The 13325-nt window shown below is 72.8% G+C and overlaps 2 protein-coding genes across 3 annotated transcripts; one reads left to right on the top strand and one right to left on the bottom strand.

Annotated features, from left to right (window-relative positions):
* Positions 1-397: 397 nt before the first annotated feature.
* WDR73 (WD repeat domain 73) lies at positions 398-6857 on the bottom strand. Of its 2 annotated transcripts, XM_064144111.1 has the most exons (8): positions 6616-6857; positions 4348-4415; positions 4173-4261; positions 3495-3595; positions 2939-3006; positions 2394-2558; positions 1462-1836; positions 398-1133 (listed from the first exon to the last, which is right to left on the bottom strand). In XM_064144111.1, exons 1-8 carry the CDS (start codon positions 6675-6677, stop codon positions 877-879), a joined length of 1185 nt encoding a protein of 394 aa, XP_064000181.1. In that variant the 5' UTR covers positions 6678-6857; the 3' UTR covers positions 398-876. The 2 variants fall into 2 exon arrangements, with proteins under 2 accessions (XP_064000181.1, XP_064000182.1); XM_064144112.1 differs by lacking the exon at positions 2394-2558 and having other exon boundaries at positions 6616-6856.
* A 4918-nt stretch (positions 6858-11775) lies between these two features.
* Positions 11776-13281, top strand: TPBGL (trophoblast glycoprotein like). Its single transcript, XM_064144050.1, has 2 exons — positions 11776-12230; positions 12612-13281. Exons 1-2 carry the CDS (start codon positions 11776-11778, stop codon positions 13204-13206), a joined length of 1050 nt encoding a protein of 349 aa, XP_064000120.1. The 3' UTR covers positions 13207-13281.
* Positions 13282-13325: the final 44 nt, after the last annotated feature.

Here is a 13325-nt window from a genome sequence, read left to right as displayed (position 1 = left end):
TGGCACTGCCCAGCCTGGGGGTGCCCTTGGAGCCCTCAGCCCCCTGGGGGAGGGTCCCCTTGGAGCCTTCCCTGCCCTCCCACCTGTGCCCCCTACCCCCCAGCCTCAGTGCCACCTGTGCCCCCCCGGGTAACCCCTGTGCCCCCACCCCGGGTGCCCTCTGTCCCCACCCCCACCACGGGTGCCACCTGTCCCCCACCCCCCACGGGTGCCCTCCCTGCCTCCTTGGGTGCCCCCCACTGGTGCCCCCTCCCCCCCCCAAACCCCACAGGTGCCACTTGTACCCCCCCGGGGTGCCCCCTGCACCCCTGCTCCCCATTGTGACCCTTGTGCCCTGCCTCCAGGGGTGCCCCCCGTGCCCCCCCGGTGCCCCCCCCAGGCTGTTTCTGTGTCTCAGTCAAATAAATTATTTAGTTTATTAGACTCAGCCCCCCAGGAGATGCCAACCTGGGCACTGGCACCCCCAGGGCACCAGCCCCTGGCACCTCCCTGCTGCCTCAGGCCGGGGGGGGCAAGGTGGTAAGGCCCAGAGGATGCCAGCCTGGGCCTGGCACTGCACAGCTGCTTGGGAGAGCTCTGGGGGGGGGGGCAAGGCAACGGCTGCAGGCTGGCACCTGGGGGTGCCAGGGTAAGACCTAGCAAAGGCAGGGAAAGGTTGTGCCAGTCTGCCCGCTGGGGGGGCTGGGCAGAGGGTGGCATGGGCAGAGGGTGGCATGGGCAGAGGGTGGCATGGGCAGAGGAACCAGCAAAAGGACCCAAAAATGGACAGCACCAAAAGGCTTCATTCTTGGCTGTGCCAACTGATGCCACCCCCCAGGGCTGGCACCAGGCACAGGGAACCCCCAGCAGGGCTGGCACTGAAGCCCCCAGCGGGAGCTAGACAGAGCTGGCATCAGGCTGCAGCCACTGCCAGGCATGGAGGGCACCGCTGGTGGCAGCTGAGAGCAGGGTCCTGGGCTGCTCTGGGTGCCAGCTGTGTGTGGTCACCAGGGCAGGGGCTCCAGTGCCAGGGGCACCCCCGAATTGGTGCCCCTGGTGGATGAAGATTGGTTCAGCCTGGGCAGCAGAGCTGTGCCAGCCCTGGCTGCTGTGCCAGCCCTGGGTGCTGTAGATGTGGACTGTGCCATCGAAACCTGGCAGGGAAGAGACAGCAGAGAGCTGAGGCTGGCACCAGCTGGCACCTGCTGACCTCAGGTGCCCCTCTTCAGTGAGAGGGACAAAGCTTGGCACCTGCCCTGGCATCGCTGCCAGGCTCCAAGATGGGGTTGGAAAGGGCCCCGAGGTGGGGAAGGTGCCAGGGGGTGCCCAAGTGGGCAAGGAGGGAACCACAGGAGCCACCTGAAAGTGCCAAGCACTACCCTGGGCACAGCTGTACCCACCTGAGAGTGCCAAGCGCCCCCCAGGGCACAGCTGTACCCACCTGAGAGTGCCAAGTGCCCCCCTGGGCACAGCTGTACCCACCTGAGAGTGCCAGGCAGCCCTGCAGGGCAGGTGCCCAGGAGACACAGAGCAGCTCCGGGGCGGGGCTGGCACCGGGCACCTTGCAGCAGGCTGATGCCAGGGGCTCGGAGGTCTTCCTGAGGTCTACCAGTGCCAGGTGCCCTTTGCTGGAGAGCAGGGCCAGGGGTTGGCAGTGCCAGCTGCTGCCCACGGCCTCGCCCCTCACCCCCAGGCTCCAATGGAGGCCTGGGCACAGCCAGGGCAGTGCCAGGGGCCGCAGCGGGCAGGGAGGTTGGCGAACGTCTGCCAGGCAGAGCTGCCCCTCGGTGCCACACAGCAGCAGGCTGCAGGGGTCCAGGAAGGTGAGGGCAGAGAGCAGGGCACAGCTGGCACAGCCTGCAGGGGAGGGCAAAGGGAGCAGCAGTCAGGGGGGCACAGGTGCAGCCTGAAGGACCCTCCCTGCCAGGGGGCACCTGGGGGTGTGCCAGGGCTGGAGCCTGTGCACAAGCCAGGCCCTTGAGGACATGCCAGGGGTGGACCCCTGGGCACCACCGACCCTTCCCCAGCACTGCCCCTGGGCACCTCCCACCATGGCCCTGGCACTGCCCCTGGGCACCACCGCCCCTGCCCCTGGCACCACATCTCCAGGCCTGGGCACTCCACCACTGCCCCTGGGCAGCCCCAGGGGAGCTCAAGAGGCTCTGGGGGGAGCAAGAGGCTGAGGCTGGCACCTGCTGAGCGGTGCCAAGGGGCAGTGAGTGGCAGGCAGGAGCTGGCAGCAGCAGCAGCCTGTGCAGGGTGAGGCTGCTGGAGCCTGGCACAGGCTGCCCAGGGAGGTTGTGAAGCCTCCTCCCGTGCAGAGCCCTGGGCACGGTGCCCCTGGGCAAGCTGGCTGAGGTGCCAGAGGGGGTCCCCAGTGCCCCCCCAGGTGCCCTCTGTGCCCTGCTCTGTACCTGCCCTGTAGAGGACTTTGCTGCTCTCCACCTCGGTGAGCTGCACACAGCTGAGCCTGGTGCCATGCAGCACCTGGGCACCTCTGCTGGCACTGGTGCAGATCCTGGCCCCGGCCTGCCCGGTGCCATCTGCTGCAGCTATGGTGCCCACGGCCTGGATCAGGTCTGCTTGGCACAGAGGCAGAGAGAGAAAGATGGAAGCTGGCACACAGCTCCCTGCCAGCCCAGACACCTCCCTGCCAGCTCCCTGCCAGCTCCATGGCAGCCCAGACACCTCCCTGCCAGCTCCATGCCAGCTCCATGCCAGCCCAGACACCTCCCTGCCAGCTCCATGCCAGCCCATACACCTCCCTGCCAGCTCCATGCCAGCTCCCTGCCAGCCCAGACAGCTCCAGCCCTTTGTGCCCCTGCCCCAGCCTGGCATGATTTAATCTCTAGCTGTGGGCACCCAGAAGCTGATGCCCACCATGGTGCCAGGTCTGCAGAGGTTTGGTGCCCAGAGGGCACTGAGCAGCTCCTGCAGCCCAGAGCCCTCCAGCCCTTACCAGAGCCCTGTGGTGCCAGCTGCCAGAGCTGCAGGGTGGCATCGGGGGGGCCGCTGGTCACCAGCAGGCTGGGGAGACAAAAGCCACTCACAGGAGCCTGCCCAGCCTGTGCCAAGCTCTGCCCAGCCTGTGCCAGCTTTGGCCAGTCTCTGCCCAGCCTCTCCCTGAGGCAGGGAGGGGGCAGGAGGTCCCCAGCCAGCAGCTGCTGGTGCCAAGGGGCACTGCCCAGGCCAAGGGAGGGCCAGCAGCAGCCCTCAGCTGGCACCTCCAGCCCAGCTCTGCCAACTCATCCCCTCCTGGGGGCAGGGCTGGCAAAGGCAGTGCCAGGCCCCCCCAGGCTCCTGCTGCCAGCTGCTCCCTGCCAGCGCAACCCCTCCCCGTGCCAGGAGCTGCTCCCTACAGCCCCAGCCCTGGGCACTGCCAGCAGCTGCAGGGCACTGCCCGGTGCCAGGGCAGGCAGGAGCCGAGGGCAGGGGAGGCCCCGGGGAGGTCCTGCCCACCCCCTGCAGGGCCTTCCTGGGTACCTGGTGCCAGGGAGGTGCCCTCCAGACCCTACCTGGTGCCAGGGACGGCCTTGAGGCTGTGCACAGGGCGCGGGGAGAAGCCTCCAGAGAGCAGCTGAAAGTCTCTGCCCCAGGGCAGGCTCTGGGGGGGAGGCTGAGGGGAGAGGGAGGAGGAGGAGGCTGAGGGGGGAGGGAGGAGGAGGAGGCTGAGGGGGGAGAGGGAGGAGGAGGAGGCTGAGGGGGGAGGGAGGAGGAGGAGGCTGAGGGGAGAGGGAGGAGGAGGCTGAGGGGAGAGGGAGGAGGAGGCTGAGGGGGGAGGGAGGAGGAGGAGGCTGAAGGGGGAGAGGGAGGAGGAGGAGGCTGAGGGGGGAGGGAGGAGGAGGAGGCTGAGGGGGGAGGGAGGAGGAGGAGGCTGAAGGGGGAGAGGGAGGAGGAGGAGGCTGAGGGGGGAGGGAGGAGGAGGAGGCTGAAGGGGGAGAGGGAGGAGGAGGAGGCTGAGGAGGGAGGGAGGAGGAGGAGGCTGAGGGGGAGGGAGAGGCTGAGGGAGCCCAGGAACGGCCCTGGCAGTGGCCCTGGGCACCACCAGCCCTGCCCCTGGGCACCACCCCTCAGCCTGCTCCCTACTTCGGCCCCAGGCGGCTCCAAGCCCCTCCCCCAGAGCTGGCAGTGCCCAGGCCAGGGTGCCCCCATGAAGCCCGAGGTCAGCAGGTGCCCCACACCTCAGTGCCCACCTGGGTCTCCCTCAGCTGCAGCGTCTGAGGCGGCACCAGCTGCAGGATCTCATTGGCACCTCCCTGCCCATAGCCTGCCACACACAGCCCTTGGGGCGGGCATGGAGGGCAGGTTGGGGTGGGCACGGAGAGACCTCACCCAGCCCCATGCCCGCCCTCCGTGCCACCCACTCACGGCCGCCCGGGGTCCACTCGAGGACTCGGGTGGGAGCCTGCAGCTCGAAGCAGTGGAGCTCACCGTAGCTGCGGGAGGGCACGGGAGGGAGTCGGCGGAGCGCAGGGCACCGAGGGGGCAGCGGGGCGGGGCACGGGGAGCAGGGCACGGGGAGCAGGGCACGGGGAGCAGGGCACGGGGAGCAGGGCACGGGGAGCAGGGGGCACGGGGAGCAGGGGGCACGGGGAGCAGGGCACGGGGAGCAGGGGGCACGGGGAGCAGGGCACGGGGAGCAGGGGGCACGGGGAGCAGGGGGCACGGGGAGCAGGACACGGGGAGCAGGGGGCACGGGGAGCAGGGGGCACGGGGAGCAGGGCACGGGGAGCAGGGGGCACGGGGAGCAGGGGGCACGGGGAGCAGGGCACGGGGAGCAGGGGGCACGGGGAGCAGGGGGCACGGGGAGCAGGGCACGGGGAGCAGGGGGCACGGGGAGCAGGGCACGGGGAGCAGGGGGCACGGGGAGCAGGGGGCACGGGGAGCAGGGGGCACGGGGAGCAGGACACGGGGAGCAGGGGGCACGGGGAGCAGGGGGCACGGGGAGCAGGGCACGGGGAGCAGGACACGGGGAGCAGGGGGCACGGGGAGCAGGGCACGGGGAGCAGGGGGCACGGGGAGCAGGGGGCACGGGGAGCAGGGGGCACGGGGAGCAGGACACGGGGAGCAGGGGGCACGGGGAGCAGGGCACGGGGAGCAGGGGGCACGGGGAGCAGGGCACGGGGAGCAGGGGGCACGGGGAGCAGGGGGCACGGGGAGCAGGGGGCACGGGGAGCAGGACACGGGGAGCAGGGGGCACGGGGAGCAGGGGGCACGGGGAGCAGGACACGGGGAGCAGGGGGCACGGGGAGCAGGGGGCACGGGGAGCAGGGCACGGGGAGCAGGGGGCAGGGGGAGCAGGGGGCACGGGGAGCAGGGGGCACGGGGAGCAGGGCACGGGGAGCAGGGGGCACGGGGAGCAGGGCACGGGGAGCAGGGGGCACGGGGAGCAGGACACGGGGAGCAGGGCACGGGGAGCAGGGGGCACGGGGAGCAGGGCACGGGGAGCAGGGGGCACGGGGAGCAGGGGGCACGGGGAGCAGGGGGCACGGGGAGCAGGACACGGGGAGCAGGGGGCACGGGGAGCAGGACACGGGGAGCAGGGGGCACGGGGAGCAGGGGGCACGGGGAGCAGGACACGGGGAGCAGGGGGCACGGGGAGCAGGGCACGGGGAGCAGGGGGCACGGGGAGCAGGGCACGGGGAGCAGGGGGCACGGGGAGCAGGGCACGGGGAGCAGGGCACGGGGAGCAGGGCACGGGGAGCAGGGGGCACGGGGAGCAGGGGGCACGGGGAGCAGGACACGGGGAGCAGGGGGCACGGGGAGCAGGGCACGGGGAGCAGGGGGCACGGGGAGCAGGGCACGGGGAGCAGGGGGCACGGGGAGCAGGGGGCACGGGGAGCAGGGGGCACGGGGAGCAGGGCACGGGGAGCAGGGGGCACGGGGAGCAGGGCACGGGGAGCAGGGGGCACGGGGAGCAGGGGGCACGGGGAGCAGGGCCCGGGGAGCAGGACACGGGGAGCAGGGGGCACGGGGAGCAGGGGGCACGGGGAGCAGGACACGGGGAGCAGGGGGCACGGGGAGCAGGGCACGGGGAGCGGGGGGCACGGGGAGCAGGGGGCACGGGGAGCAGGGCACGGGGAGCAGGGGGCACGGGGAGCAGGGCACGGGGAGCAGGGGGCACGGGGAGCAGGGCACGGGGAGCGGGGCACGGGGAGCAGGGGGCACGGGGAGCAGGGGGCACGGGGAGCAGGGGGCACGGGGAGCGGGGGGCACGGGGAGCAGGGCACGGGGAGCAGGGGGCACGGGGAGCAGGGGGCACGGGGAGCGGGGCACGGGGAGCGGGGCACGGGGAGCAGGCCACGGGGAGCAGGGCACGGGGAGCAGGGGGCACGGGGAGCAGGGGGCAGCGGCGGGGCCCGGGGGGAGCGGGCAGCGGGCAGCGGCGGGGCGCAGGGCAGGGCCGGTCGGGGCCGGTCGGGGCGGGTCGGGGCGCAGGGCAGGGCCGGTCGGGGCGCAGGGCAGGGCCGGTCGGGGCGGGCCGGGGCGGGCCGGGGCCGGTCGGGGCCGGTCGGGGCCGGTCGGGGCGCAGGGCAGGGCCGGTCGGGGCGGGCCGGGGCGGGCCGGGGCCGGTCGGGGCCGGTCGGGGCGGGTCGGGGCGCAGGGCAGGGCCGGTCGGGGCCGGTCGGGGCTCACCGGCGCAGGGCCCGCAGCATCCACTCGGCCTCGGCCTCCTCCTCGGCGCTCGGCGGCTCCATGGCAACGTGCGGGGCGCGGGGCGATGACGTCACAGCGGCGGCGCAGGGCAATCACCCGGGAAGGGCGGCGACCACCAGTGACGTCATGGGCCCGCGCTGGGGGCGGTGCTTGAAGCGACGTCGGCACTGACGTCAGGCGCTGGGGGCGGAGCCTGGGCCCCCCGCTGCTGGCAGCCTGCGGCCGGCAGAGGGCAGTGTGCGGCGGGCACCGGGGGCAGCCTGCCCGGGGGCAGCCTGCCCGGGGGCACCATGCCCGGGGGCACCGTGCCCAGGCAGGGGCTGGCAGCTCCGCGCCGCACTCCGCAGCCTCCCCGGGCAGCCTGCGCCAGGCTCCTGCCTGCTACCTGCTGCCCCTTGGCACCGCTCAGCGGATGCCAGGCCCAGCCTCCTGCCCCTGCCCCGCTGGCTCCTGGGCACCTCCTCGACCCCCTTTGCCCCTAACTCGCTTTGTCCTCCAGGTCCTTCCCCTCCAACCCCTTCCCCTCCAACCCCTTCCCCTCAGTCCCTTCTCCTCCCAGGTCCTTCCCCTGGCAGTGTGGCTGGGAAGGGCTCTGAGCCCATCTGGCTCCGAGCAGCGGTGCCCCGGGAGGTGCCCTCCAGCCCGGCCTGGGGCGCTGCGGAGCCTCCGTGCCCAGCCAGCGGCGACTCCGCTCCCCGCCCAGGAGAGGGCCGGGGCCGGGGCCCCGCGGGGCGCCCTCCCCCCGGCCGGCAGAGCCCTGCCCTGCGCCGCCGCCGGCAGCTCCCCGCGCCCCTCCCTCCTGTCCCCTGCGGGGCCGCTCCCGCCGGGCGCCGCTCCCCTGCCGCCGGGACCGGGAGCCAGCAGCTGAGCGAGCGCAGCCCTGACCGCTGGGGGGCGCAGCGACCCCGCCCGCAGCCCTGCGCTGCGCCCGCCCTGTGCCCTGCGCTGCGCCTGCCCTGTGCCCTGCACTGCCCTCGCCCTGTGCCCTGCGCTGCCCCTGCCCTGTGCCCTGCACTGCCCTCGCCCTGTGCCCTGCGCTGCCCCTGCCCTGTGCCCTGCGCTGCCCCCGCCCTGTGCCCTGCGCTGCCCTCGCCCTGTGCCCTGCGCTGCCCCTGCCCTGTGCCCTGCGCTGCCCTCGCCCTGTGCCCTGCGCTGCGCCCGCCCTGTGCCCTGCGCTGCCCTCGCCCTGTGCCCTGCGCTGCCCCTGCCCTGTGCCCTGCAGGTGCCCTCCAGCCCACCCCCAGCCCCCAGCCTGGGCTCTCTCCCTCTGTGCTCTCCTTGCTCCCACCCTGCAGGTGCCAGGCTGGGTGAAGCTGGCAGTGCCCACGGACCAGGCTGCCCTCAGACCTCCCTTCCATGCCAACCCATGCCAGCCTGGGCCTGGGGGTTCCTGCTGGTGCTGAGCTCATGCCCAGCCCAGCTCGGGCAGCAGAGCTGTGCCCAGTGCCATGGTGCCGAGCTCAGGGGGGGGCAGAGAGAGCTCCGTGACAGTGCCCACGGTGCCCACAGTGCCCCCAGCCTGGTTGTGTAACCGAATTATCCCTGCCGGGCACCGGCTCGGAGCTCAGCCTGGGCACCACCCCCCAGCCCCCCCGGCCGCAATTAGCACTGCTGTTAATTACAGCCCAGCCTGATGCCAGCCCCCGCGCGCCTGGCACCTCCCCTCACACCCTCTGCCCTGCCCCCAGCTCTGCCCTGCTCAGTGCCAGGGGGCACAGAAGGCACCAGGGGGGGCTCAGCCCCTCGGCCTCATCCCAACCCTCTCATCCTCTCCCTTCTCTCCCTGATGCCAACCCTGGGTAGCTGCTGGTGCCTGCTGTGAGGGCATCTGAGGCTTGGCAGTGCCCAGGGGCAGAGTCTGCTTGGCAAAGAGCTTCGACCCCCCCCCAGGAGGTCTCCAGGGGACCCCTCCCGAGGTCCCCTCCAGGGCTCCCTTCCAGCCCCTGCCCAGCCTCTGCCCAGCCTCTGCCCACCTCCCTGCCCACCCCCCAGGAGCAGAGAGGCACCTCAAAGGGCAGCCATGGGCAGGGGCACCTCCAACGGGCACCAGCTGGGTGGCAAGGGGCAGCTGCTAGGGGGTGGCACCCATGCAGAGGGGCAAGAGCTGCAGAGGAAGGCAGCAGAGGGCAGAGCCCCCAGGCTGGCACTGGGCACAGGAGGAGCTCAGGAGGGCAGCAGTTCCATGGGCATCTGCTGGGGCAGGCTGGGGGTGGGCAGGGGCTGGAGGAGTTTGTGCTGGTGCCAGGCAGAGGAGCCAGAGGGCATCAGACAGGGACGCTCCTGGGCACAGTGGTGGGCAGCAGAGGGTGGCATGGAGCCAGCCCCAGCACCCCCGCGGGGGGCAGCAGGCAGAGAGGGGTGGGGGGAGATGCCCAAGGGGCAGAAGCATGCCAAGGGAGCTGGGCAGGGCAGGAGGGCACCAGGGCGGCCCCAGGAGGCTCAGCAAGGGCAAGGGCCTGAAGCTGGTACAGGACAAGGTTTGTTGGGCACCCAGGCTGGGGTGGGCATGGCTGGGGGGCAGCCCTGGGCAGCGCTGGGCAGGGCAGGAGCAGTGCCAGGGCCAGAAATAAAGAGGATGAATAACGCAAGGTGGGCACTGGGCACTGAGCCTGGCACAGGGCAGCAGCAGCAAATCCATCAGAGGAGTCTGAGCTGGGAGCAGAGGAGGAGGAAGGGAAGGGGCTGGGGCTGCCTGCCTGGCACCACCTGCCTGGCACTGCCTGCCTGGCACTGCTGTGCCCAGAGCGGGGAGCAGTCCCAGAGGGCTGTGGGTGCCCTGCTGGGGCAGGGTGGGGGTTGGCACTGGGTGGGCTCCAGAAGTCCATTCCCTGTCCCCCCCACCCCAGGCCGGGCTCTGCCAGCCGCAGATGCCCCCAGCGGGCACTGCAGTGCCAGGGCCTGCAGAGTGGCATCTCCCCTGGGCACTTCCTCCCTCCTTGCCTGCCTGGGGGTCGGGAGGTGCAAGAAAAGGGCACAGGAGTGGCACAGCAGCTGGCAAGAGGAGAGGTGACCCCTGCCAGGTGCCCTGCTCGCAGGCTGGGCCCAGCCTCTCTGTGCCCCCAGGCTGGCAGTAGGAGGGGGGGAAGCCATTAACCATCTCCTGAGAGCCAGGCAGAGGCTCCTGTGCCAGCGCTGGCGTCGGTGCCACCCCAGCCTGCCGAGTCAGGGCGGTGCCAGCTGGGCGGTGCCACCGCAGCCATAGATCAAAGCTGGTACAGAGGGTACCAAAAATAGCTCCGAGGTGAAGGCTTCATGCCAGGGCTGCAGATGCCCAGCAGGTACAGGAACCTCCACCCCACCCCCACCCCTGCCCACCTCTCTGCCCACCTCCCTGGCACCAGCCCAGGGCAGTCTGTTTGGAGCTCTGAGCTCCCTGCTCTGCAGCACTGCCCTGGCACAGATGGCACCAGGGCAGCTGCCAAGAGGTCAGGTCCCTGGGGGCTCTTTGATGAGTTCCTCAGGCCCCATCTGTGCCCATGGTGCCAGCTGCAGCCCTGAGCCTGGGCACATCCTGAGGTGTTAAATCCCTGCTAAGTCCCTGCTGGCATCTGCCCCTCGCTGCCCTCTCAGCTCCAGAGCCTCTCAGCAGCTGCCAGCCTGTCAGGGCAGTGCCACCCGAGGTGCCAGGCTGCCGCCAAGGGCAGCAGGCTCTGCCCTGGGGACATCACCCAAGCCGTGGGGCAGGGATATGGGCAGCAGGTGCCAGGCTGTGTGGGCAGCATCACCGGAGGTGCCAGGCTGCCCCCGAGGGCTGCAGGATCTGCCCTGGGCACTTCAGCCAAGCCAGGGCACCAGGGCTGAGGGCAGCAGCAGGAGTGCCCAGCCCTGGGGGTGTGCAAGGGGCATCTGGGCATGGCACCTGGGGCCTTGCTTTGGTGCCGCTGCTGGGTTTGGCACAGCCTGGCACAGGGTGCCCAGAGGTGGGGCTGAGCTCTGTCCTTCACTGTGCCCAGCTGGCACATGTTGGCAGCAGCTCAGAAGAGCCTGGGGCATCCTCTGCCACCTCCTCTGCCCCTCAGCTGCTGTGCCAACCTGCCCAGGCTCTGCTGCAGGAGGATGCCCAGGCCTAGAGGAGACCTTGGCAGGGCTGCTGCCAGCTGCGGTGCCCACCGGGGCTGGCACTGCTCTGTGCTCCAGAGCCAATCCCCGTTGGGCACCAGCAGTGCTGAGCAAAGCCTGGGGCTGCCTGCAGCCCTTTGGTGCCCCAAGGATGCCAATCACCATAGAGCCTGGGCTCAGGGTGGGTGCCCAGAGGTCCTCTCTAGGTGCCCTGTGCCAGGAGCCGGCTGCCCCCAGGGCACCCAAGGTCCTCTCTGGGTGCCCCTGTGCCAGGGGTGGTGCTGGGGTCATGGTTGGTGGTGCCCAGGGGCGGGATCTTCTCCTTCCTTCCTCCTCCTCCTCCTCCTCCGTCCCTCCTCCCCCCTCCCCCCAGGCCGCTTTGGGCATCTGCGGTGGCACAGCTGCGGGCACAGCTCCCGAGCGCGGGCAGGCAGCCGGAGCCAGCTCAGCGCCAGCCTGGGCCTGGGGGAGGCAGGAAGGGAGCCAGGTCTGTGCCCTGCCCACAGCCCCCACCCGCGCCCCGAACCCAGCACCCCTCTGCCCTCTGGCACCCCTAAAGCCCCTCCAGCACCCCCCCGCTGGCACCCCCTAAACCCCCCCAGCACCCCCTACCCCCCCACCGGCACCCCCAACCCCCCCAGCACCCCCTACCCCCCCCACTGGCACCCCCAACCCCCCCAGCACCTCCTACCCCCCCCCCACTGGCACCCCCAACCCCCCCAGCAGCCCTCTGCCCTCTGGCACCCCTAAAGCCCCCCAGCACCCCCCCACTGGCACCCCCAACCCCCCCAGCAGCCCTCTGCCCTCTGGCACCCCTAAAGCCCCTCCAGCACCCCCCCACTGGCACCCCCAACCCCCCCAGCAGCCACCCTTAGGTCTCTCCACCGCCGCCCAACACCCCCCAAGCCCCCCCCGCCCCAGCACCCCTCCAGCCCCCCACCCCCCCCCCCTCCAAGCGCTCCCTCCCCTCGCGAACCCCTGCACCGCCCACCCCGGACCCCTCCCTCCCCCCCAGACCCTTCCCTCCCCCCCCCCCCGCGCCGCGTGCCCCCGCCAGCCCCGCATGCCCTGGCACCAGCCATGCCCGGCAGCCAGGCGCGGTGGGCACAGCGGCTCGGGGCTTGCCTGCCCTGCTTGGCTCTCAGCCTGCTGCCCCTGGCGGTGCCCTTCAGCGGCGCTGCCCACGGGGGGTGCCCTGCTCCGGCTTGTTACTGCGTGGCCACCCCGCAGCTGGCGCAGTGCCGCTACGAGAGGTTGGCAGAGCTCCCCCGGTGGGTACCGCCTGGCACCCGCAACCTGAGCATCAGCGGCGGCGACCTCCGCGTCCTGCCCCGCGCAGCCTTCCGCTCCTCGCCCGCGCTGCGCCTGCTGCGCCTGACCCGCGACAACCTGCGCGACATCGAGGGGCAGGCGCTGCAGGGGCTGCCCGCGCTGGGCACCCTCGACCTCAGCCACAACCCCCTGCGCAGGGTGGCACCGGCGGCCTTCCAGGGCGCTCCGCTGCTGCGCACCCTGCGCCTCAACCAGGCGCTGCTGCCGCCTGCGCCCGCGCCGCCGGGCACCGAACCGCCGCCGCCGGACCGAGCGCTGCCAGCTGCGCCCGTGCCGCCGGGCACGGACCCGCCAGCTGCCCCTCTGCCACCGCGCCGAGCCCTGCCAGCTGCGCCGCTGCCGTCGGACTCGGACCTGCTGCCACCGGATCGAGCGCTGCCAACTGCCCCTCTGCCAGCTGCCCCTCTGCCAGCGGCCCCAGCCCTGCCAACTGCCCCTCTGCCAGCTGCCCCTCTGCCAGCGGCCCCAGCCCTGCCAACTGCCCCTCTGCCAGCGGATCGAGCTCCGCCAGCCGCGCCGCTGCCGTCGGGCGCGGCCCCGATGCCAGCGGCCCGAGCTGTGCCAGCCGCCCCTCTGCCACCGCCGCCCGCCCCGCTGGAGGAGCAGCTGGCCCTGGCCCTGCGCAACCTGAGCCTGCGGCGCCTGGAGCTGTGCGGCAATGCCCTGTCCGGGCTGCCCCTGGGCATGGTGCCCGCGGGGCTGGAGGAGCTGGACCTGCGCAACAACTCCCTGCGGCGCCTGGCGGGCGCGGAGCTGCGCCGCTTGGACTCGCCGGGGCTGCGCAGGCTGCGCCTCAGCCTGGCGGCGAACCCCTGGAGCTGCGACTGCCTCCTGCGCCCCTTCCTGGGCTGGCTGCGCGGCGCCGGTGCCCGCGTCCCGGACGCTCGCAGCCTGCGCTGCGCGGGGCCGGCGCCGCTGCGCGGGGTTGCGCTGCTGCGCCTGCGGCCGGAGGCGCTGCCCTGCCCCTCGGCGCAGCGCCTGGACACCGCTTCCTACGTCTTCTTCGGCCTCGCCCTGGCCCTCATCGGCCTCGTCTTCCTCGCCGTGCTCTACCTGAACCGCGGCGGCATCGGGCGCTGGCTGCGCAACCTGCGCGAAGCCTGCCGCGACCAGATGGAGGGAGACCGGTACCGGTACGAGCGGGACCCCGCGCCCGGCCCCGCCGACGCCGGCCTCTGACCCGCCCCGCCGCATGCCCCGCGGGACCCCGGCCCCTGGCATCGCCCCGCCCTGCGCCCGGCCCCTGGCATCGCCTCGCCCTGTGCCCGGCCCCTGGCATCGCCTCACTCTGTGCCCGG

This window comes from Pogoniulus pusillus, chromosome 6 (genome assembly GCF_015220805.1).
Source record: "Pogoniulus pusillus isolate bPogPus1 chromosome 6, bPogPus1.pri, whole genome shotgun sequence".
In the NCBI taxonomy this organism is placed as follows: Eukaryota; Metazoa; Chordata; class Aves; order Piciformes; family Lybiidae; genus Pogoniulus; species Pogoniulus pusillus.
The sequence above is the reverse complement of the archived record's forward strand: the minus strand, read 5'-3'. Positions and strand labels throughout refer to the sequence as shown.

Coding starts and splice junctions, on each gene's coding strand:
- WDR73 (XM_064144111.1), bottom strand. CDS start 6,677: ATGGAGCCGCCGAGCGCCGAGGAGGAGGCCGAGGCCGAGTGGATGCTG. Junction 4,416..6,615: donor ATGCTGCGGGCCCTGCGCCG/GTGAGCCCCGAC, acceptor GCCCTCCCGCAG/CTACGGTGAGCTCCACTGCT. Junction 1,837..2,393: donor CAAAGTCCTCTACAGGGCAG/GTACAGAGCAGG, acceptor CCTCCCCTGCAG/GCTGTGCCAGCTGTGCCCTG.
- TPBGL (XM_064144050.1), top strand. CDS start 11,776: ATGCCCGGCAGCCAGGCGCGGTGGGCACAGCGGCTCGGGGCTTGCCTG. Junction 12,231..12,611: donor CGCCTCAACCAGGCGCTGCT/GCCGCCTGCGCC, acceptor TCTGCCACCGCC/GCCCGCCCCGCTGGAGGAGC.